The 24,055-nt window shown below is 33.0% G+C and overlaps 5 protein-coding genes across 10 annotated transcripts in view; 3 read left to right on the forward strand and 2 right to left on the reverse strand.

The window, feature by feature from the left end:
- LOC128872108 (metallophosphoesterase domain-containing protein 1) overlaps positions 1 to 7,879 on the forward strand; it is an 8,946-nt gene extending 1,067 nt beyond the window's left edge. The window contains exons 2-7 of one of the 5 annotated variants that reach the window (XM_054114466.1): positions 748 to 871; positions 994 to 1,138; positions 1,212 to 1,488; positions 1,579 to 1,805; positions 7,366 to 7,436; positions 7,616 to 7,879. In XM_054114466.1, the coding sequence (XP_053970441.1) occupies positions 748 to 871; positions 994 to 1,138; positions 1,212 to 1,488; positions 1,579 to 1,805; positions 7,366 to 7,412 (820 nt within the window). In that variant the 3' untranslated portion in view covers positions 7,413 to 7,436; positions 7,616 to 7,879. Of the gene's footprint in view, positions 1 to 52; positions 140 to 747; positions 872 to 993; positions 1,139 to 1,211; positions 1,489 to 1,578; positions 1,806 to 1,863; positions 2,155 to 7,365 lie in introns of those variants that run through there. The other 4 variants (XM_054114463.1, XM_054114464.1, XM_054114465.1 and 1 more) reach the window with 4 other exon arrangements.
- Positions 2,914 to 11,736, reverse strand: LOC128872105 (ribose-phosphate pyrophosphokinase 1). 2 transcript variants are annotated; one of them, XM_054114456.1, is made up of 7 exons: positions 11,583 to 11,736; positions 9,027 to 9,234; positions 7,981 to 8,164; positions 7,017 to 7,091; positions 4,444 to 4,667; positions 4,047 to 4,380; positions 2,914 to 3,989 (listed from the first exon to the last, which is right to left on the reverse strand). In XM_054114456.1, the coding sequence occupies exons 1-7, from the start codon at positions 11,647 to 11,649 to the stop codon at positions 3,897 to 3,899; spliced, it is 1,185 nt and encodes a 394-aa protein (XP_053970431.1). In that variant the 5' UTR covers positions 11,650 to 11,736; the 3' UTR covers positions 2,914 to 3,896. The 2 variants fall into 2 exon arrangements, with proteins under 2 accessions (XP_053970431.1, XP_053970430.1); XM_054114455.1 differs by lacking the exons at positions 7,017 to 7,091; positions 11,583 to 11,736.
- On the forward strand, positions 10,741 to 14,534 carry LOC128872109 (ubiquitin-conjugating enzyme E2-22 kDa). The gene is made up of 5 exons (XM_054114468.1): positions 10,741 to 11,125; positions 12,085 to 12,237; positions 12,450 to 12,532; positions 12,623 to 12,786; positions 12,851 to 14,534. Exons 1-5 carry the CDS (start codon positions 11,063 to 11,065, stop codon positions 12,985 to 12,987), a joined length of 600 nt encoding a protein of 199 aa, XP_053970443.1. The 5' UTR covers positions 10,741 to 11,062; the 3' UTR covers positions 12,988 to 14,534.
- Positions 14,468 to 17,287, reverse strand: LOC128872103 (E3 ubiquitin-protein ligase RFWD3-like). The gene is made up of 3 exons (XM_054114453.1): positions 17,042 to 17,287; positions 16,628 to 16,762; positions 14,468 to 16,552 (listed from the first exon to the last, which is right to left on the reverse strand). Exons 1-3 carry the CDS (start codon positions 17,058 to 17,060, stop codon positions 15,063 to 15,065), a joined length of 1,644 nt encoding a protein of 547 aa, XP_053970428.1. The 5' UTR covers positions 17,061 to 17,287; the 3' UTR covers positions 14,468 to 15,062.
- A 248-nt stretch (positions 17,288 to 17,535) lies between these two features.
- Positions 17,536 to 23,961, forward strand: LOC128885033 (uncharacterized). The gene is made up of 20 exons (XM_054138773.1): positions 17,536 to 18,032; positions 18,311 to 18,700; positions 18,761 to 18,882; positions 18,950 to 19,179; positions 19,283 to 19,443; positions 19,526 to 19,714; positions 19,957 to 20,099; positions 20,184 to 20,360; positions 20,552 to 20,880; positions 20,957 to 20,992; positions 21,058 to 21,257; positions 21,431 to 21,661; positions 22,132 to 22,185; positions 22,255 to 22,486; positions 22,550 to 22,698; positions 22,773 to 22,874; positions 22,938 to 23,147; positions 23,219 to 23,401; positions 23,466 to 23,615; positions 23,690 to 23,961. Exons 1-20 carry the CDS (start codon positions 18,027 to 18,029, stop codon positions 23,891 to 23,893), a joined length of 3,498 nt encoding a protein of 1,165 aa, XP_053994748.1. The 5' UTR covers positions 17,536 to 18,026; the 3' UTR covers positions 23,894 to 23,961.
- Positions 23,962 to 24,055: the final 94 nt, after the last annotated feature.

Here is a 24,055-nt window from a genome sequence, read left to right on the forward strand (position 1 = left end):
TTAATATCTCCTTAACGAAGCCCCATCCGACATTTTTGCAAAGGAAACTATTGTTCAGAATCGTCTCAGCCCTGTATGTATAAGAAAAAGTTGTTCAAAATGTTGATTTCTACAACATATTCAAAAATCCTAGAAATCGGTGAGGATGTACCTGTTCTCTATAATTACCAAACATATTGTTATCTATGTATCTGTTGTTTGCAAAATATTATACGAACAAATACAGACTTTTTTTTAAAATTCTATGCGTAGTAATTACTGGGTAGTCATATTTATGAATAAGTCATGAATATGTAAATGTATGCATAATTGTTACTTTATAATCATTGCCATACAAAATTACATGTAACTGGTTATATATTTGCTTGATCTCCATCTTATGAATACATAAATTTAGGCGCGAAAATTTTGATCATTTCGCCGGTATTTAAATATTTTCGAAGATTGTTAAAGTTACAATAAAGCTTTTAAATTGGTTAACATAGCTAGAATCGCAATTACGTAATACATAATAATTTACATAACGTACAATATTGTACGAATCAAAAATCAATTGTCTGAGTTATAAGAGGAACGTAAATGAATCTGCAACCAAATGTAGAATTGTCATTGTTGATGCAATTGTTAATTTTCATACAAGAAAAGTATAAATTGAAATTAAATCGATACGTGTGTAGAATTGGTCAAGTTTAAATTATTGTTGCAATAACAATTGCATTTGACAATCGTCTGTCATAATCTTACCAGCATGAAGATAGAGATACATCCACTGACAGACAATCCTACAGCAGCTTGGCGTGAATTGTCACAACAGCAGAAAGTCATTAACATAAATGCTAAACTTCCAACAACCGAAGCTCCAAATGATAAGGTAATGTACTTTGATCGTTTATTCCTTTTAATTGTTGCAAACTACTTGCTTCAGTCTAACCTAAAAATATCAATATGGTAAAAGATCGACGATAGAAGTTATAATACTTTACTATATTCTAGCTTCGTGTCGTTTGTATGAGTGATACTCATTCTTTAACACCATTCATTAAGTTTGATATACCGATGGGAGATGTCTTTGTTCATGCTGGAGATTTTACAAAATGTGGTAGTTTACAGGAAGTTATAGAGTTTAATAATTGGATTGGTGAGTAATTAAAAATGAGAGTAATTACGTGTGTTTTCTATATTAATACATGGTAAATATTATTTTATTATAGGTAATTTGCCACATAAATATAAAATTGTTATTGCTGGTAATCATGAACTTAGTTTCGATTCAACATTTACTCATCCCTTTTCCATGCAAACCAGTGGCGATCGTCAAAAGCACACAGGGACCAGTATTTTGGACACAATACCTACATTAGGAATGTCCAAAGATACGTTGGCAGAAGCTATACAAACCACTAATGTTAAAGATTATTTGACAAATTGTACTTATTTAGAGGATTCTGGAATTACAATACATGGAATAAAAATCTATGGTACTCCATGGTAAATATATACAGTCGCGAAATAGAATTAAAGAACGTTAGTTCGGGTATAACATTTATTTTTCCAAAGAAAGCTTTTTTCATATTTCAGGCAACCAGAATTTTGTAAATGGGCGTTTAATGTACCTCGTGGAGAACCGTGCCTTTTAAAGTGGGAGATGATACCATCGGATACCGATATTCTTATTACGCACACACCTCCTGTAGGTCACGGAGATTTGTGCTGTAGCGGTGTACGAGCTGGATGTGTAGAATTATTGTCCACGGTACAGAACCGAGTTCAACCAAAATATCATGTTTTTGGTCATATACACGAAGGTATGTCTAAACTTTCTTTTTTTCAAAAGGGGATTACATATTATTGTGTTTGTAACAGGATATGGTATCTCGTCCGACGGAAAGATAATATATATAAATGCATCAACATGTGATCTAAATTATTTGCCAAGTAATCCACCTGTAGTTTTTGATGTAACACTGCCACCTGGTCATTGTAAATCATAAAGAGTGAGGAGTATAGGAATAAATTTCATATTGCATTTCTTGTGAGGAGCGTTTAAAAAAAAATAGGTCGTTTCATGTATTAGTACATTTCTATGAATTTTTCTACAAATTATGTAGTCTTTTGTACTAGGTATTTTCTTTATAAATTATGAAGATTACAGAACAGATTTAAGTTATGAATCAAGAAAGTTTCTTTTACTTTGTAACATTAAAAAAGATATTGAAATTAAATTTATTACGTATAATTTGTTCTTCAAAAATACCAAAATATTGTTATGGTTTTTTTATTTGTGTAAAATAACATGTAAATAGTTAATATTATTTAACAAATATGTGTTCAAGCAAATTATAGAAATCTTATATGCTGCATTTTATACAATTGCTGAATAATCTTAGTGTAAAAATTAAACAATTTTTAGTTTCATTAAGTCGTTGCACATAATATCGTAAATTAAATGATAAATTATTGCTTTGCTCGCACAAAATACTCCGCAATTCAATCACGAAATATGTTATTTAATGTATTTATTTAATTTCTAATTTACCTTTTTACGAATTACTTTCAATTATATAGAGCATAATACAATAAATATTTATTAATCATACAATCTGATAGAATATAATAAAATTTGAGTATTATAATGCAACATATAAACCATAGGTTAATATATCAATAGTTAATAGTTGAAATTGAACTAGTCAATTAATTTAATATTTAACTAATGAAGTAACTGTACTTGAGCATATTTGCATCAATTACATTTCATACAAAATCATAACTTCTATCCTAATAATGTATAACCAAACACTTAAACATAGTATAGATTATAACAAGGGCGTTCACTTTAAGCTGTGTTCGTATTAATATTAAAATAATAATTGTGTATATAATTTTTCCAATATATTAATAAAAAAATTAGAATTGTATTTTGTTAAAGATATTTATTATAATATCCAATTTATTAACAGGTGGCACTTTTTATCGAATTAAGAAAAATTTGCATGTAAACAATATTGCATTTGTATTGACTTATATTTTCATATAATATTGGTCCAAAGCTAAGTGAGTGACTGTAATGTCATATTTCTCTGATAAATGAGAGCACAATTGTTTTCGGCAATAGAAATACATTCATATAAATAGCAATTTTTTAAAAAGTCGTGGTAGTAAAAGATAGTCGAAAAGAATACAAATGTCTCCTCAGCGTTGTTTTCCTATATCATAGAATGTAAGGACGCAATGTATTAAAATACGATACCACATTATATTAGAATTGTAAAAAGTTAGTCTTCCCGACGCTCTGTATTACTGTGTGAAAAATTGTACACAGGTATTGCAAGCCATTTGCACTTGTCTATAAAAATGGGATATGCCTCTGGTGGCGTGATTATATTGCATGAATATCTATTTGCACACACTGCAATACTTTTTTTATCCTGAGTTACACGTGTAATTTTCAGGATAAATGTAATGTCATTTCGTATCGCGATAACATACTTCTAACATTCTGAATACAATTTAAATTAAACGATGTAATTAATACCTATATCCTAAACGGAATAATTATAATGTGTTTTGAATATTAAACAGCAGCCAGCAAAAATTATTTTGTAAACAATTTCACTCTGAGAATTGTTCGTCGGCATCTATAAGTTACCAAGTTATTTTTAATCAAAACGGACAATATACTTTTTATCTATCTAATATCTGACTTCCTACACACATCTAGGAAAAAACGAGCACATACAGGTTTCAATTTAAAAATAGGACACTAACGCTTATCTCAAGATTTCTCTTGTAGGCAAGTTAGTTTTGACTGTACTCAAAATAACAGTAAACGGATGTAAAAAGATTACATTCTCCTTAAACAGTTTGATACAGTACATTATGAGGAAGATTTATGTCTAATACGGTACATTTGAAAACAGGTACGATACAGATTCACCATTGTGAGTCCGCCTTACAGCTTCAGCAAACATCATTGATACATCAATACACTAAAAAGTATGGCAAGTTTAATTATTAAATTTAAATTATTCATTTTATGTATTTACCTGTATCTTTGGGCAATCCTTCATGTGGCCATCTTGAGGAATGGTGTTTGTTACTACAACAGCTTCAAAGCAAGCATTATTAATTCTACTAATTGCTGGCCCGCTAAAGATACCGTGTGTTAATATCGCATAGACTTTTGTTGCTCCAGCTTCTAGGAGTTTTTCTGCTGCATGACAAATAGTACCACAAGTATCAGCCATATCATCTACTAAAATGGCGACTCTGTCTTTTACATCTCCAACTAGCACCATACTAGCAACCTCGTTTGCTTTTTTTCTCTCTTTATGTATAAGTGCAAATTCAACGTTTAATCGATCAGCAATAGATGTGACTCTGTTGAGGTGAACATTATTTGGCATGTTTATTTGAAGTAAACTTCGTATTTCGATGCGTTACCTTTTAGCACCCCCAGCATCTGGAGAAACAATAATACTGTTTCGCCATTCAACAATATTTTCCTTAATCCATTTTAGGACAGCAGGTTCAGCAAATAGGTTGTCAACTGGAATGTCGAAAAAGCCTTGAATTTGACTAGCATGCAAATCCATTGTAATGATGTGATCAGCTCCTGCTACCGATAGCATGTTTGCTACTAATTTTGCCGAAATTGGTGCACGACTCTGAAAAAAAAATAGTTGAAAATTTCAATTTCATAATTTTATGCGAGTCTCTCAAGTCCATTTGCAACTGGAAATATCCTGCAATTTGAAAAAAAATTGCTGTTAAAATTTTCGTAGAAAAGTTATAAAAGATCAATAAATAAAGGGCACTACAATCAAATATAGTTCTACGAAAGAGATGTGTTAAAAAGATAAGAAAGAATTAATTCTTTAGAGGGACAAAATATGAATACAATGGCTGGCTATGTACTGAAATATTCGTTAAAAAAAGTACATGTACATATAAACCAAAAGAAAAACGATGTGTTGCAAATGCACCCCAGTTAGACTCAACAAAAAGTAGAAATCAAGCAAAGTTCAAATTTATAAGTATAAAACAGAACACAGTGCATTATGATTTCTTGACTTTAAACAAAAAATAATATCTTTAAATTTGAATAACAACCAAAGTAATAACTATATAATAAGGAATAAAAGACTATATTAATTAACAAATTTCATAGAATAATAATAAATGCATTATGTTCAGGGAAATAATTACAATTAAGTCGTTTTAATAAAACTATCTATTTTTATCTATGTGAGCATAAATTTCACAAAAGCTGATTATTGTTAAGATTTTAATAGAAGTCTTTGTTTGCAAATCATTGGCATGACATACTATTAACAAGACAACACAATCACAGTTCTTTCTTGCCAAAGCATTATTTCATTAATAAGATAGGCATTTCCTGATTAGTATACTTGGACAATAACATTTTCAGCAACATAATAATTAGTACCCATTTAACATACAGATGTGTACCCCGTTATGTGTATTGTATATAGATTATTAAGAATGTATGTAGAATGCTATTATATTAATATTTTGCCCTCTCATTCAGATATCAATATGCTTTGACCACATAGTTCATTCATTCATTCATTCATAGGGGTTCCATTGTGCCATATAGCCACAATTATAAGTTTTGTTAGTCCTACAAAGAAAGTTTTGTAAGAAACTAAAAATGATAATACAAATTGAATTGTTCATCGAGTTATAGTTACAAACGTTTCACTCGACAATTTTATTGCTTTTATACTCACTGTAGATAGGTCGGGCACAAAATCCTGAAAATACCCAACTATTCAGAAACTTAGAGGCATGTATCATAATTTTTTAACAAGAATTATTTTTAACAGTTTTACCATACAGTTCATTTAACACCTATGAAATACTTAAAAATGTATTAATAAGATCATTTATGAAAAGCAAAATTGTACTATTTTATTACTTATAAGTGTTTAATAATTATTTTTCATTTCACTGTAACATTATATTATTTTCATATTATTGCATGCTCTATTAAATCTTTATCAAATCAATAATTTTTTCCAGATGCATAATATTATGTAACTATTGTTATCTTCAATATATTATAGCAACAATAATTTGCTAAAATGAAAAATTTAATAGAACAATACAAATTGAATGCAATAGTTTATAATATGAATTCACAAAAGGCCCCCCTCGATGAATTCTAATATCAGTTTACAATGTTCATATAGGCTATCAACATTTGATAACCTTAGATTATCACCAAACGTAATGCTTTGACTTGTAATATATTTGTTATTTACTGCTTCACTAATTTACTTTTTAATACTGGAAATTAACGCTGTTTCTTCAGAGAAAGCAAAGAGTGTTGCAAGTTCAAGTTTTATTCCACTTAAGTTACTTTCCTATATTATATGAGATATTAGATGAAATTAACGTTTCTTTATGATTAGTCCATGCAAATTATGTGTATGACTAAAATATTTGTTTTAAACATGTGTAACTTCCTCTATTCAAGATTGAAATGTATTTTGAATTTCAGAAATGTTTCGTGAAATTTATAAAATGAATAATTAATTCTTTTAAAATGATAAATACCCTTAATTTTTTGATGTACATGCTTTACTACATGATTATTGAAAATGTACTAATACAAGTAAATACCTTTGTATTATATAAATATTTTTCATGCATTGCTTTAAATTATAAAACACTGCTTGTACAATTATATGTACCAAATACTTAAATACAATATATAAATTGTCTGCAATATGTTTCCAAAGCTGCACCTAATATTGATCTGTGTTAGATATGATTTTGTAAAAATATATTTATGATGTAGTATGCAATGAATATTCTGTAATATAAATGTACCATTTGGTACAACCCAATGAGATAAGCAAAAAAGTTTCAAGCATATTTCATATGATGATGAAAAGTCATGTTTGCGTTCCAAAGATGATATTGCTCCATTGGTCTGTTACAAAGCTATAAAACAATAAATAGAACATAAAAAGACCGTTAGAAGTTACCCTGAATTTCCATTCGTTTGTCTTGATGACAATTTGTTCTTTCTTAGAATTTGAGTTGTCACCTCCATCACCACCCTGTGAAGATATATTAAAAAAAAATATATATTTTGTCTTGAATAAGATTCTTCCTTATTGCAAGACTCACAATTCAATTTTAGACACGTACAAAAAGTATAAACAATCTGATCAAACCACAACCTGTTATGTAAAGCATTTGCATACATAAATGTTTACTTGGAAAAAATAAACATATAGTGAACATTACACTACACATATATGTAGCTAAATTAAGAATTTGTATGTTGTATTATTTTATTATAACTGTAATTATACTATTTCTTTCTTACAGAAGTAGTCACTTTATCTGTATACACAAAGCAGTTTCAATCATGTTAATCAGTGGCATACATTGCATACAAGGTGACTATGTTGATCTAGGGTATTAGAATCATTGCAGCATAGTTTCTAATAAGTTGTTATGTGAATTTTTAATATTTGCGCAGTTTGTTTGATTTATTCATTTTATAAAATAGACGTACACAAAATATTTTTTTTATACATTTGCTTGTAAAGAAATAATAATAAAATGACTTTTCTAGAATATAGTGTTCAAAGTGAAAAATAATAGAAACATTACTGTCTGGAAAGAGTACAGAAAGAATCACAACAAAACAGAATCAGACACAGGATCACTTTAGTGTTATTGTACTTGATATATAAATAGAAAAGAGTATGCAGCTAAAATTTGGCGAAATGTAAGTAGTAGAAACTTTCTGACACAAGGTTTCAACAAATACTTTTTTATATAATGGTAAAAGTACATACATATATATGCTAAAAGATACCATATAATGGGGGCAGAACTGTAAGATCACAAGTGGTATAAATAATTTCAGTCTTAGTTTGTATCAATATCCTATATTAAATAAAAAATGAACATATTTTTCTTATTCGCGTATCTTACCTTATCCTTCTTATCTTGTCTAGCATACGGGAAACAAGGAATTACAGCAGTGACTCGAGATGCAGATGCAATTTTACATGCATTGATCATGATCAACAATTCCATTAAATTGTCATTTACTTCTCCACTTCCACTTTGTACAATGTATACATCTTCTCCTCGAACAGATTCTCCTATCTCGACACTACGAAAATAACAACGAAAAATATTTTTAATTAAACTGTTACACAATTGCTAATATAATAACGAAATTGTATGAAAATGAAAATTCTTATCTACATAACATTTTGAATAATGAATAAAAGACAGATAATTCTTTATCAGTTACTTGTATAAAAATTTGAACTAAGAAAGAAAACATTTCACTGTGAACAAATTAAAATAGAACAAATAAAATAGATATTCAATTGCGCAACGCAAATAAATCTCTATACATTTCTATATTTCACAATCAATTATTTGAATAAAATTTTGTCCACCTTTGATAACCGTATCAAAGCTTCATTAATAAATTTTTTAAATCAAAAAAGTAATATCGATATTCTTTACGTACTTTTCCATCAACGCCTAGTCTTTGTTGCATATTTAAGCTTAATTAATTTTAAATCTCACGCAGGTAATGCAAGTAAACATCGGACACAGAAGTAAATAATAACACGGTAATTAATCATCTGTATCGTCATTGTACACAAGTTAAAATGATACAGCGGCGTGTGCTGATACTCATAAAGCACATTCGATATTAGAATTCATTAGAATGGTGTATTAATAATTGTACTAGTTGACCTTCAATTTAAACGTTACAGCTTAGTGGAACACGGGGAAACCGGCCTGTCGCGGACAGGGTTGTTTGCACATTGCTGGGGTTGATTAATTAATGAAAAAACGAAAAATATACGATGAAAATGCCGAGAATATTCCGTCTTTCGCACAAAGATAGAGCAGATGGAAAAACTATAAATGAAAATTCAAGTGACACGTGGTCAATGCCTGAGTTTAACTCATTGACAATAACGTGGGTTCTAGCGGTGGTATGCGACCATTACCATGTTTCGAGGTTGCTGAATTTCTTGGTGACAACCTTCCCGATGTCGATACCGAGCCTGTCGACGATACGTTGTGCCAAATCTGGATGCGATGTGCCGCTGAACACTTTGATGTTTGGCATCCTGCTCTGCAAAAGTCGTCCGCGAGAATTTTCTAAATTTGCGCGTAACAAACTCTTAGCACGCACTGGCTGGGACACAGGCATCACTAAAACAGAAATCACAGAGAGACTATCCAATCAGAAGTCGTCTTTCGAGCCGGATGTGACGTAACCGCTACGCTCCGCCTACCGAATGTCAGACATAACCGCGTAAACGCATTTCTTATCATGTATTTTTTTTTCTCCTTTTGTTATTGACTAAATAGTAGACTAAAACCATACAACTTTGTTTCGTCGTGTCATGAAAATTTATAACGTCTTCGCAAACGTCAACGATCACATATGTTGTGAACGTTGCAATCTAATCGAACGTTCAACGAAAATTATCGATAAGAAATTTCGCATCAAAGTATTATTTCGAATCGTATGTATGGAAATCGTTATGTAAGCTACATTTCATTTTATTTATTTCGATGTTAAGCTCGATTGAAAAATAAATGAAATAATTTAATTTGCTCGGATGTTTCATTACGATACGATTTTCGTATACCACGCGAGAAATGTGTAATTAATGTTTTATTACTATATACTCGGGACTTAGGATTTTCCTTGGATTTTCCTTGGATTTGTTTAGAATGAATGTATTCATGTAGAATTTCCTTTCTAAATGATTTGAATAATCAGGCTGAAGGTTAGTTAATTATCATTTGCAATTTGGCGCCATAACGAACAACGACGTGACTATAGACGAAATTCAAAGAGGCACATGAAAATAGGTCATTTTGTTACGAAACTGGAATTCATTATATTTCAAAATACGACTCTTATACGTCGTGTCTATTTTAAAACGTATTCTAAACTTGTATGCGGATTTTTCTTGGATCTGAATTCATATAGTGTTCTCTTTTTAAATAATCAAGTTGAACTTCCAAATACAGTTGAAGATTAATCCTTGCCATTTACAATTTTGGCGCCATAATGAACATCTACGTGAATATAGACAATATTTAAAAGGGTGAAATAAAATAAGATCGATACGAAATCGACATTTTATTATATTTACTATGGTAAAAAAATAACTTTTTGGTAAAATTCAATAGTGAAAAATTCCTGTTTCTACGTCTAACAATTTACTTCACCTCTGTTCTATTCAGCAAAATACATTCAATAAATGTTTTACTTTGACAATCAGTTTACAAGTTGGTAACACTATTAGCTTTTAAACTCAGATTCTACTATTCAGACTCATTCGTAATCCTTATCTATCAGATTCTGTCTTAGACGCAACGCTATTAATTATTCGAATAAACTGTTGACCGTTCAAACGATCAATACCGTTACGTATGAGGCAAGCTCTGTTAGATAAGCCTTTCCGACGAGTACAAGTACTCTTATTGCATAAAAAAGTTAAGTGTCAAGTTTTTACTGATAATAACATTTTCCCCTCTGTTGACAACAGGATAGGAAAAAGTGAAATCAATCTTCTTCCCGAACCTACTTGGGACTAAAGTGTGGATTCTCCAGGAACGTGTACGTACGTAGAATTTCTTCAATAAATAATCCGAATGATCGAGCTAGAGATAAGAGTATCAACGAAGATTTGTTAAATGACCATTTACATGACCATTTGGCGCTGTAACGAATAACGACGTGAATATAGACGAAATTCAAAAAGGTGAACACGAGCGGGTGACAGTCAACTTGTTCCATCAATGTGGCGCCGGCGGTGATTGAATGAAAAATTGGATGGTCCGTGAACGGAGATTTTGGCATAGAGCACGGGGGTTAGAACGATCGTTTTTCTTAGTAGAAAGAGAGAGCGAATTCGTGTACGATTACCTGAAAGGTTCGCGCACGTTGACGCTTTGAGAGAACTTCGTTAATCTATTTGAATGACGATGACAGTGTGCTGACCGTCCCACTGATACGGGAGCTATGGCGAACATCGCGGCACAGAGAATCAAACGCGAATTTAAAGAGGTTATAAAGAGCGAGGAGGTGAGTGAACAATAGCTTTGTATCGCTATAGGGTCCACGATTCGTCTTTTGGGAAATGGTACTATCTGTATCGTTTAACAGTAACCTTCGATTGTACGATATTGTTACGAATACATCTCATATGTGGCGTGACAAAAATGTGCCGCAGCAATTCATTGGTTGGTAAAATCACCGCGAACAAAGCATAGGCACCTGTTGTATTGTATTCTCGACTGTCATCCACTTTCAGAATTGTTATTCAACTTCTTCGAACGTATGCGTAAAGTGTATTACATTTAACAAGTTCTTACATTAATTATTTTAAATTAATTGGTGTGGTAAGTGTGCATAATTCTTGCACTTTGCAGAGATACCCCAATGAGTTAAAAAGATAATGTTAATCATATCTGTCAGATATCTGTCTTTAATGGACTTGCCCTTCTTTTTAAATGATATTCCTGTTTAAAATACTACATACCATGGTCCTTCAAATTCTGAGAGCACTGGCACGCTTGATTGGTCTCGTGCTGGTCTAGAAGATCCATTTTATATGCACATTAAGATCTGCTTTGATGCAATGTTTTCATGTGTTTCTGCATCTGAGATTGCGTCAGTGTATTACAATCTTTATCTCATGATGTTTTTGTAAACCGTTGGTACACAATAATATACTGTTTTATTATCAAACATTGGTGTCGATATGTCAGTGGAATTTTTTTTACATTTTGAAAAATTATTTAATATTTATAGATATAATCCTGTATGTGAAATGCTTTTATCCAATGAAAGTGGTGTCTCTTTGTAACTTTTAACAAAAATCATACAATTTTTATATTGTTCAATAAACAGAATAGTTATATATAATAGAAGTATGTAGTTATATCATTGTGTCATTGATTCATTCCTATAAGTATATATATCTCTTACAGAATCTCTATTTCTTATTTTTTTAATGATAACTGTTTCAAATTCTGTTGCAGGTTGCTAAATGTGCGATAAATGTTGAGCTTGTAAACGATAGTTTAACTGAATTAAAAGGTGAAATTGCTGGTCCACCAGATACACCATACGAGGGAGGTAATTTTGTACTCGAGATTAAAGTTCCCGAGACATATCCCTTCAATCCTCCTAAAGTAAGCACTTTGTAAGTCAATACGATTAATGTATGTTAATGATAAAGAATCAATTTTGTACCACTTAGGATTAAGGCATGTTACTATAACCTAAAGCATGACAAAGCATTTTCCAAATTGTCACTCATAAAGAAGGCATTATCTACAAAGTTTTGATTTACAACAATTCTATGATCTATTATAAGTTCCTAAATAATTATCTTTTCTTGTAGGTACGATTTATAACAAAAATATGGCACCCTAATATATCTTCGGTAACGGGTGCTATTTGTTTGGATATATTAAAAGATCAGTGGTGCGTGACTATGTAGATTCACAGTGTATTATTTAATATATTGCTTTAATATTATGCAATGTACTACATATTGTAAATATTGATTTCTAGGGCTGCTGCTATGACCTTGCGTACAGTATTGCTATCATTACAAGCATTATTGTCTGCAGCAGAACCAGATGATCCACAGGATGCAGTAGTGGCTAAACAATATAAAGAACACCCAGAAATGTTTCGTCAAACTGCTAAACATTGGACATTTGTGTATGCAGGTGGTAAGTATATAAACTCTCTGTAAGATTGATAATCGTTTTCGTATAAATATTGGAACTATTTCAGGGCCAGCTAAGATGCCTGACTTAGATGACAAAATAAGACGATTAACAGATATGGGAATCGAGGAACACAATGCAAGGGTTGCTTTATCTTCCTATAATTGGGATTTGGAACGTGCCACCGAGCAGCTCTTCAGTTAGTGATAACTGTATAGTTAATCTGTCATATACAAGCACTGCTCATTTTGTCATTACAAAACTTCTGTAACACTACACCCAATTATTGATACCATACCAGTTTCATAATCAAATTCAGCACTTGTAACGACAATATTTCAATGGCAAAAAAACTTGCAGGAAATTCATTTAATGTCCTTGAATAATAGTCGTTTATTTAACTTGTAAAATAGGTATGAAGAAACAGTAATTAATAAAATCTGTTAAGTCCATCTCGATAGCCACATTTTAAAAAAGAATTTAATGATAAAAATATCATTTTTCATCTTGCGTTTATTAAAAGTTTAATCGTGTTATTTAAACATTTGAATTTTTATTGGTTAGAAGGAGTACGCAATGCATTTATCAAAGTTCTTTTAAAGAAAAAAAAAAGTAGTTTTATGTGTTGAGCATTCATTAAATCTCTTTGTACAAATCATTATATATTTTTAAATCTTTCATTGGCCTTTCCTTTCATTTATGTAGCTGTATTTTATTAATTGGTTAATAGATTTTTTTTCAGAATGTATTGAATACATAGTTAATTTTTGCATAGCACAATATTTAATGAATATTTTTTATTTTTATAGACGTTCGTGTTCTATGCTTTGTTACATTCATACGAAAACATTAGTCATTTTGTATTCTTATTATTAATTTCTAAATTCTTTTAAGCCACAAAGAGGTTTATCTTAATTAGACCTGATTGTACATTATCGAAATAGACAAGAACTTGTTAGCGTTAAATGATATTTGTAAAAAGAATCGTAATCATAAATGCTATATTGTTAATATTTAAATTTTGTACATTTTCGGTGATGGGATATATTTCAATACTTTATAAATTACCATGTCATTTATGTATACATTACTATATATATGTATATGTAGCTTATTGCATTCGAAACTGAACATGTACATTCCACGTTCAGAAAGCAAATCGCATTTATACGTCACTAGGGATACAGTTATAAAGCAAATTTGGTTTTCAAGTAATAATAAATTTAATGACAAAAAAAATATTAAACAAAGTATGGTGTTGCAAATCAAAAAAAAGAAAAGGTTTTCTATTACGAATATTTAGTACTATGTATGAAAGTGTCTTGTTTGCGAAGGATAGCTGAATTATAACTAATTTAAGGAGAAATTAATTATTCATAGAATCTAATAAAATAGCGGCATATGTAGAATACATTGCAAACTTGTTCAAAACACTACTTGTATAGCATTACACGTATTACCCTACACATGTTATATAGACTTTTAAATATAATTACACAATATCATGTCCCTGGCAGTGCTAAAATAGGAATTTTTCAATTTTCTTTTACATCTTTTAGTAATTAATACAGAGGCTGTGTTAATAGATTATAAATGCTGTTTGGTTTGTTTGATTTAGAAACACAGATTTACAAAAATTTAGGTATACATGGGTTAATTTATGAAAATAATTGGATGCAACATCTTTAAACATTCTAGATGTAATTTAATATTTCAAAAATATTAATAAACAACTTTTTTCAGTACTAGTATTTAAAGTATTTATACAAAAGTTCCCTTACAACTACAATTGATTAATCCTAACTTCTGTACATTTTTCGTATTATTAGCAACCATGTTACTTAATGTTTATCAGTATACTTACTTTCACTATTATTATTTTATTTTTAAATATTATTCAGATCAGTCTAGTCTACTAATAAGGATACGTATAATATTTAACTAACTAATGGTAACTTTTAAATTTATTTTTACTATTTTTCGTAAGTTCAAGTTATGCATGCAGAGAACTTTTGTATTGTCAAAAGTAAATGAACTTGTGCTTGACTTGGAGTAAATGTATGTTTTATGTTATTTACAAACGTTTGTATCACATGATCTCGTACAAAAAAATATTATTCAGCCTTGGAATTAGGAAATGCATTATCAGTAGTTTTATCATACGTGTCTTAAATTACAAGCTTACGATGTATATGTGAAAGACATTTTGGTCATGGATTAGGCAATACAAGCATCGCGTTTGTTTTTAAACACATTTGTTATTTTTCTAATAATAAAATTTATCCATGACTATAAATTCTAACCTTTTTTGCGGAAAGCGTTGCTAAAAATAAATTACTATTAACATCGACTGCACACATATCCACAACAGGGTCAGATACAGGAAGACTATTTATTTGTTTTCCCGTCGATATACTCCATAGCGATATGCTACTGGTGGATTCTTGATGCGCAGCGACTAATGTATCATTTTCAACATTTATATAACATGGTCGAGACAATAACTGCTGAGAATTACCAGCATGAAATGCGTGTACAACATTACAAATAGCTGTTTCATCGTTACCTTTTTCTATCGTACATACTATGTGCCTAGCATGAGGTTGCCTGGCATTTGGACGGGAAGATATTAACGCATGATTGTTTTTTTCATCGTAACATACTGATACAAACGGACCCTCGAGGAATATTTGTTTCGGTACATATTTCGATTCTTTTTGTTCATAAGCATAACATGTATTTAAGCGGCATGCAATAAATCCACCTCTACTAATACCACTATTAGGATTAGAAGGTACTGTTGCTAAAGAAACCACCGGCGATCTATCGCCCGGACTATCCAGGGTTTCAATAGCACCAGAGGTTTGCCTGATATCGAACTGTGTTATAGATCCATTCTGTGCACCCGTGAAAAATATATTTGGATTGTCACCTGACCAGCAGCAACTCCACAATGGATAATCCGTTTGATAAGTGTGCACGATAATGTGATTCTGAATGTCCATTAATTTTGCACATTTATCAAAACCAACGCTAAGTAATAATGACTGCTGGGTCGCGTTAAACATGATATCTCTTATAGCTTGAGAATGTAAAAAAATAAATTGACGTGGTTGAAACTTTTCTGAATCAATTTTTTTAATGCCATAACCGGAGAATAACGCGTTCGTCGATTTCTGAGATACAACTAGGAATCCATACCAAGGATTATAATCTAATACACGGCAACCACCATCTTTACATATCTCTATAGATCGATCTAAATGAAATTTTTTAACCATATGTTTAGAAATATTTTGATTAGAATGAATGCTTATTTCCAATTGTTGACTTTCTAGTTCAGTTATACGATTCTGCATACTAGCTACTTGTTGTTCAAACAATTTTTGTCTTAGAGCATACTTTGACAATTCCATTTCTATACGATTTTTTTCAGTCGTTACTTTATTTACTTGTTCTTTTAATTTATCTAATTCTGAGGTATCTATAGATGTTAATTTCTTGGCATACAACATTCTAATATCTTTTACAGTAGCTTTCCTATTACACTGGGGACAACGGCGATTTGCACTAGCACAAGAATGTAACCATCTCAAAAGACAACTATGTCCAAATAAGTGCCCACAACGCAAACAACACAAACGATGTTCTCCTGAGCTAGTCCATAGATCCATACATATGGGACAAGATTGATCAGAATCAACTTCAGACTCATCTGTAGTTGTTTCTTTAGCTTTCTTTGCCTTTGATTCATCATCATCATCATTTTCTAAAATAGCAGACGTACATGACACAATTATAAGTAAACATAACAGACATGCATGACTTAAAGAAAATTACTCACTTGTATCTTCTACTGGAATTTCTATCGGGGTTTCTATCGGAGTTGCAATCTCTACAGCATTGCCATCATTGTCATTATTATCTGATTCTTCAGAATGATCTTCATCGGCACCTTCAATTTCTGGTGCGTCACCACCTACAATATTCAATTCAAACTATTATAAATCCAATATAATTATAATAAATTCGTATATATTCTTAATTTATTGTTTATATGCTAAAATTGTATGTACTTTTATACTCTAGTTTATATACAGAAAATGATGTATAAAATTTGTGTTCTGTATAATACAAAAAAATACAGATCTATTGCAATAATTATATTTATTTATGTATATATGCAATCATATAAAAATTACAATTATAATATTTTATTATAAGTCCTATATTTAAATGATTTAATATAAACACTTACTGTAGTCCATAACCTCCATTTTGCCAAAATGTAAACTAAAATATTTCCGTATGAATGCAATAAAAATATTATTTCAATCGACAAGACCTCTTTTTCACAAAACATATGTTCACATCTTTTCTGTTTTGCAAATAAAATTAGTATATCGAAGACAACAACAATAGTGTTTACACATAAGCGGAATTTTCGATTGATCTTTTTGAACGAATGTATTACGGTAATTCGTTCAAAAGTATGTGTTTACATTGCACAAAATAAGCTTGGCATTTTACAGTGTTACTTGATTTCAATAATAATTATTCTTCATCAATTTTTATCTTAATTTAACATATATTTGTCTCGCTAAATTTCTCTGCTGATCATTGTCAAAGAAGTCATGAGAAAATTTTTTAAATGTGCAAAATGTAATGTATTGTTACAGGGTTTAAGTAAAAAAAGCATGTTATTTCATTCACGAGTAAAATATTATTGTATATTTTTTTATCAAATGAAAAAATGCAATAACTTATCGATGATGTATGTAACTGTTATATCGTTTCGTAATTTCAACCATTTAAATCATTGCAAGGATTAAAGTATTTAAATTATCCACATGTCATGAATATAAACGATAAATCGAATATGTAGCTATGTTAACATAAAAATAAAAGACGCATGCTTCAGATCCTTATTCGAAGAAATTGATGGTTCTCCCGAGTAAGTGTCACGATCGGTATAAAAAAAAAATCTTTCCTCGACTTCCTCCTAATTTCGACGACTGTTAACACATCAAACATATTATCTATTGCAGTTTTGACATCTACGAAAATTACATAAAAAAGGCATTTTTGAAAAACTAAGAAATCGTTCGACCCTATTTGATATCAGTGCCGATTCTTCACTGAGTAAACCAGGGAAGGGGATCGTGTCGTTTCCTAACTTACGATTCTTTTAAAAGAAGCTGCGTTACTGAGTGAAGCAACGGTGTTGTTTCGAAGGTAAAATAATGAAGGTAAAATATTAACCATTTTTTAGATGTTTTTAAGTAATTGGAATTTGACTAGTAGTTAGGAAAATAAGGTGATCGAATTTTGTTGTTCGCCAGGTACATTTAATCATATCCTTATCAGTCTCGTCCTTGTACTTTTGTTATTACAAGTCCACGAAAATCGTGGAGTACTTCAAGTCCTTTCATAAACCTAAATACGTTAAACATTAAAAAAAGAATTGTTATACTACTTGTATTGATTTTTGTATCTTTTTTTTTTTTAAATTTTTTCATTTCAGAAGCGGCGACCGTGTACGTTGAACATATCCCGTTCTCCAGGAAGTTCACCCACGTCTCTTCATGCTCGCGAACTCGACAGCTTTCCTATCACAACGAGAAGCTCTCACGATTTGAAGCGTCGTCGTTTGCAACGCTACGGGCCGAAGTCGCAAAAGAAGAACGCAAACTGCAACGAGTCGTCCTTGAAGAGGGATGTCTTTGGTTCATTGGAATCTTTGTTCGACCTCAAGAAACCCTTGAATTTACCAGAAGTATTCTCGATAACAGTCGAATGCTATCAAGAGGGGCACGTTTTTCCATTCGCGTCGGAAAAGGTTCAGAATTCTAAGAACCTCACAGATTCGCTGCATTTGCGACAACGGACGGACCTTGAACCGCACATTCTTAAACGGGTGCGATTTTGGTATTAAATTGTGAAATTAATTCAGAAATTAATTTTGAACGTTTGGTAGGTTTATGAAACCGACGATTACAAAAATAAAGCGGAAAAAATCAAGGAGGACCCAAACGTTGAAAGGCCAAAGGAATCTGAAAAGAAGGGAAGACCAAGTACAGTAGAAGAGACATTATCGACGTAAAATACATTTAATTTTCAGTTATGTGTCGGCAGTTATTTCGTCGCTAAATTAATTTCATTTCAGCATGGCTGAAAACGAGGGAGAAGCGCTAGAAGAAGTTGCTGAAGAAGAGTTTGAAGATGTTGAGGGTGACACGCCAGAGGAAACTGCACCAGAAACTGTACCAGAAGAAGAGGACAATGCAGCGGTAGATGAAGTCGATGATGGGGCTACAGAGAAGTTTGAAGAAGGCCAGCCTCCAGAATATCCGCTTCCGCCTGGTGTTGGTGAAGGTGCACCCCTTGTAACAGAATTATAATACATAATGGATCAAAATTTACCTGAGAGAAATAGTTTCTTTTAGTATACAATGATTAACTACTTAAAATTAATTCGATTAACGTATTTTTTATCTAGGTGTCCCGATCAAGCCTGGTGGTAGAGTGGAATCCGTGTTGAGCTCATCTCCTTTGACAGACTCCGCTGTACAGGAAGAACTGAAGAAAGCAGACGAACGTTGCGCTGTGCTGGCGAAAGAGATTGAAACATTAAAACTTGAAATATCTCAGCTCACCGTGGTAATGCCTTCTAAAATATATCTCGACACTCGTTTAACTTCCAGGTGTTTCGTTTATTTGCTATCGTTGTGTCGTTTTATAGAAAAAGGATTTAACGGCGGAGGACACAATGGCGATTCAGTCGAAGCAGAATGAAATCATGTCGAAGCTGGCAGAATTCGAGGAGATAACCAGGAAGGTGCAACGTTCGCTGGGCTTGTCCGATTTCTCTAGCGTCACCTTTTCCAAAATGTTCGACATGCTACCGTATCCGCACTCGAAACCTAGCGGGGTACATACTAACTGTTAAAACGAGTAAAGCACGAAGTAAATACTATTAGTCGATATTGTCTTTTCAAGTATTTTTCATGGTCCTTTTCGGTAGTAAGAAAATAATCAATTTTATCATGCAATAAACGATAATATTACGAGGAGTGTTACCATGATATTATACAGTTTTAAAATGAAATTAAGTAAGTACAAAATTTCAAGGAAACATTGCTGGCACGTTGAATGTAATCAACTGGGTTGCAGGTTATTGCTGAAGAAGAAGTGGAAATCGGTATTAAAGATGCAGATCCTTTCAGGAAAGTACCCAGTAAAAGAGATATAGGAGTGTCGAAGGAAAGGCCGGAAGATGTTTTTGATCTACCTCAAATTGATTATCCGGAAGACAAGTACGAGATCAACGTCAATATTCGTGTTTCATGAATGCTATCCTCTTTATGCAAGTTATATTTTATTTGCTATCGTGTAATTAGACTTCCAAGAGTAATCGTTTGTGGATATACGGAAGATGAAATTCCAAAAATTGTCGTAGCAGACAGCAAAAAGAGAGGCAAGGACAGATCGCTCCAGAATCTAACTGGAAAATTAACGGAATCGTTAACCATGCAAGAGAAACTCGTAATAGAGAATGCGCAACTCGAAGGCGGCAAGTAAGAGTCTTTATCCTGAACACCCGATATCTCGTACGAAATAATAGATGGTTCATGAAAAGAAAATATGAAAATCAATTACGTTTCCCTAACAACGATCACGCAGCCCTTATCGTTGACAAAATTAATCATGTTGACATAAGTCAAATGATCTCGTGTCTGTGATAGAAGTTAATGCGTTTGGTACATAGATATAAATTAGAAGAAGCATTACTGGAGAAAGACTCTGCTGTCGAGAGCCTGCAGAGGAAGGTATGCGGACTACAGGCTGAAATGAGAATAGTCGTGAAGGAGAACTCGGAATTGAGTCGTCAAGTAGCTTGCTTGAGTCAACAGATCACCAGTCCTTGTTGTTACACTTGTCCAGGTGGAATTACCTCTCCAACATCAAGCCCGTCTCCTTTTCGTTCGTATTCGTACACCACTACGGTGCAGCAGGACGACGATTACTGTCCGTGCAAGTGTTGCCTTCAGCCACCATTCGCTGACAGTTTGTCACCGCGAGGCAATTCCGTATGCGGTACATATCCATTCAATTGGACAACGAGTCCTCAATCCTAAACAGTAAAAATAAAGCTCTGTTAATCGTTTTTCAGTGAATCAGAATAGTCAAGCATTTTTATCTAGCGGAGGTGAGCCACGTCAAAAGACATTTCGATTTTACAAGAATGTGACACTTCATCGTTAATGTTAACAGATTCACCTAGACTCGCGGGTGGCGCGTCAAGAACAAAAGCTTGTACCGAGAGCAGTGCTTCTTCGCAAGTCGACGGAATGTGTTGTCGCAGTCCAGCCGCTGTTAAGCCGCCATGCCAGCCGTGTCCACCTCCGAGAGGGACGTGTCCCGCGGAACTGGAGAACCAACTTGCATCCTATGGCACCAACACCAAACAGATAGTACATCTACAAAACATAATTGAGTCTTAATGAACGAGTCGCAGGGACACGCTTGTTGCTCTAAGCAATTATGAGTAATTATGTAACTGGTAGCTGGGCAACTTGGTTACACAATTACTCATAACTGAGTTTTGCTCCAATTTTACATACTTATGCGTTGACAACAATTCTAGGAACAACAGCTGGGCAATATAGAATGCGAAGTACGCAACATGCAGATAGAACTTGCTAACGTGCAGCGAGAACGTCAGCAACTGGAGCAACAACGCAAGTTGCTGAAATGCACCGGTCCCTGTGCGCCATGTGGTTGCTGTCCTCCTCCACCTATGATTTCATCGTCGGGTTCACCACCTTACGTACCACCTGTACCAATCCTACCGCCACCTCCCGTACCTCTTATCAAGGTATCCGAACAATATCTTGATCACCTTCGTTGCGTCAACCTACGCAACGGGTTAGTTGATCGGTACACCATTTGTTATAAAAATTGTCATGCCACTGGAGATCGGGATCGATAGTAACTATTCTATTTGAACCTTGAATCACGTTGAAGAAATGTTAAATATCAAAAATTTTGTATGAAATAAACATATTTTTATAATGATTTCGTCTTTTTTTTTTAATCCGTACAAAATGTGACATTATTCTGTACGTAATTTATCATTGAAAGTCCATAGGCCACATTTAAAATATGATTATTTCATATAAGATTTTACACAATCACTGCTAATTAAATGTAACGACTCTTATTAAATTATGTACAGTATAATGTAGACATTTATCACGTACAACTTTGACATCCTTCTGTTCACATTTTCTTTTACTCTAGGGTTTTCGATCCCTTATAAATTGATATATTTTAAATCATATACAGATGCCACCTGCGCCTTCCTCAACTTGTACTGGTCCTTGTACAAATGCACCTATGGTAAGATTGAACTTCAGCAGGAAGTTTAACGCGCGTTAAACAATTATTAAACTAGCTATTTAATAAAAGGGCGCTAGCACGTGTCCTCAGCAACAGTTACGTGATCTTCGCGAGCAATACGCACGCCTTCAGGATGATTACAAAAACAAACTATGCGAGGTTTCGTGTCTAAGAGCAGACGCAGAAAAAATGAAGCAGCAAACACGCGAAGCCATCGAAGAGAAAGAAAAATTAGACATCAAACTGATAGACGCTCAAGAACGTTTGAAAGCGATCGAATCCGAAAAAGACAAATACGAAGGTGATTATCTTGAATTTTGTCAAACATAAATTTCGGTGATCCACATTGTCAATTTAACGACAGGTTTTAAGGAGCAAATGGTCGAACAGGAGCAACAATTGATCGTGGTTAAACAACGTTTTCGGGAAGCCCAAGACGAACTCGAAGAATTACGATCTTTGATTCAAGATCAATCTGCTCAGCTCGAGGATTATCGTAATAAATATTTACAGGTTTCCGTTATCAATACATAGTCTCTGAAAGTTTCTACATAGGTACATATAAAAATGACCATTAAAACAAATAGGCGCAACAACAAGTGGAAGAGCAACGCCGACAACTCGATCTCATGGAGATGGATAACGCTCGAATGAACGAGAATGTGACGTTAGAAATCGGTCGAGTTAAAGTGTGTAATCAATTACATGTGTATGTCTGTTGGCGCATAGACATTTTGCTGTTTTTCGTATAGAATCAATTCCAAGAGAAGCTTGCCGAGCTTGCCCCGTTACCTGATCTTTTGAAACAAACACAAGTGAAGCTACAGGAAGCGCAACAAATGCGCCTGGTCGCAGAGAGAAACTGCGAGGATCTCTCACGGGAGCTTATAGGATGCAAAGATAAAATGCAAACTTTGCAAAATCAGTTGGACGTTTTGCGTAGCGAGTACCAAGCGATCCAGGTTACTGTCTTCGCAGTTGTCCTTCAGAATGATCAGACATTCGAAACATTACCCCTGCGTATTATTTACAGGATGAAAGGGGCACTGGATCGGGGCGGTTCGACGAATTGGAAAGAAGAAACTCTGAGTTACGGCATGAAAATGAACGTATGAAAAATACACTTGCCAGATTTGAGGAACACGAGGCCCAGTTACAGAAACGCATCGACGAGAAGATGCACGAAGTTACTCAATTAACGGCGATGCTGGATCAAGTACGTTATTGTTCTCTATCCTTGTGTGGAATAAAGTAGTTTTAATGCGTTGTTTACTTAACAGGTTCGAGAAGATTCAGCGAGACAGGTGGCAAGGACGAAAGAACGATGTGAAACTATAAGAAGATCGATGCAAGGCCAAATCGCGGAAATGGAAAGACAATTGGCACAATGCAGAGCTACCGCGCGAGCTGCGCAAAAAGATAGAGATGAAGTAAATCGTTGTTGAAAGTTTTATTTACTTTATGAATGTTAAATGCAGCTCATACGTTACGTTGCGATTTATAGATTCGGCAGAAGATGCAAGGCCAAATAAACAATCTAAACGAGGCGTTTGAACAGGCTCAAGGCCGTATAAGGTCATTGCAGGGTCACGTAAATTATTTGAAAACATCTTATAGCAACATCTTCAAGGGTCAAGGAGAGGTACCGCCTGGTGTCTTGCCTGGCGAGGCTGGGCCAGGATTTGATTCTTGCGACTGCAACCACTGACAGGAAGTCGATCAATCTCATTGTGAACTCGTATAAATTATATTGCCCATCTAGAATGTAACAAAAATTGTCTGGGTTTTTGTGATCATTCCATTATCGATAAACTCCTTAAAAAATGGTAAATATTATTTTCCACGGTATGAAAATCATAAAAATTTTCAA

The sequence above is a fragment of the Hylaeus volcanicus genome, chromosome 2 (assembly GCF_026283585.1).
Source record: "Hylaeus volcanicus isolate JK05 chromosome 2, UHH_iyHylVolc1.0_haploid, whole genome shotgun sequence".
Lineage (NCBI taxonomy): Eukaryota > Metazoa > Arthropoda > Insecta > Hymenoptera > Colletidae > Hylaeus > Hylaeus volcanicus.

What these genes read in the sequence shown, in the direction of transcription:
- LOC128872109 (XM_054114468.1), top strand. Translation starts at nt 11,063, where the DNA reads ATGGCGAACATCGCGGCACAGAGAATCAAACGCGAATTTAAAGAGGTT. An exon ending in ATCCCTTCAATCCTCCTAAA is followed by an intron (nt 12,238 to 12,449) that starts GTAAGCACTTTG and finishes CTTTTCTTGTAG; the next exon opens with GTACGATTTATAACAAAAAT. An exon ending in GACATTTGTGTATGCAGGTG is followed by an intron (nt 12,787 to 12,850) that starts GTAAGTATATAA and finishes GAACTATTTCAG; the next exon opens with GGCCAGCTAAGATGCCTGAC.
- LOC128872105 (XM_054114456.1), bottom strand. Translation starts at nt 11,649, where the DNA reads ATGGATCTTCTAGACCAGCACGAGACCAATCAAGCGTGCCAGTGCTCT. An exon ending in GACAAGATAAGAAGGATAAG is followed by an intron (nt 7,092 to 7,980) that starts GTAAGATACGCG and finishes ATATCTTCACAG; the next exon opens with GGTGGTGATGGAGGTGACAA. An exon ending in CAAACGAATGGAAATTCAGG is followed by an intron (nt 4,668 to 7,016) that starts GTAACTTCTAAC and finishes TTTTTTTTTCAG; the next exon opens with AGTCGTGCACCAATTTCGGC.
- LOC128872103 (XM_054114453.1), bottom strand. An exon ending in AATTCCAGTAGAAGATACAA is followed by an intron (nt 16,553 to 16,627) that starts GTGAGTAATTTT and finishes CTGCTATTTTAG; the next exon opens with AAAATGATGATGATGATGAA.
- LOC128885033 (XM_054138773.1), top strand. An exon ending in GTAGAAGAGACATTATCGAC is followed by an intron (nt 18,883 to 18,949) that starts GTAAAATACATT and finishes ATTTCATTTCAG; the next exon opens with CATGGCTGAAAACGAGGGAG. An exon ending in CTCCCGTACCTCTTATCAAG is followed by an intron (nt 21,662 to 22,131) that starts GTATCCGAACAA and finishes AATCATATACAG; the next exon opens with ATGCCACCTGCGCCTTCCTC.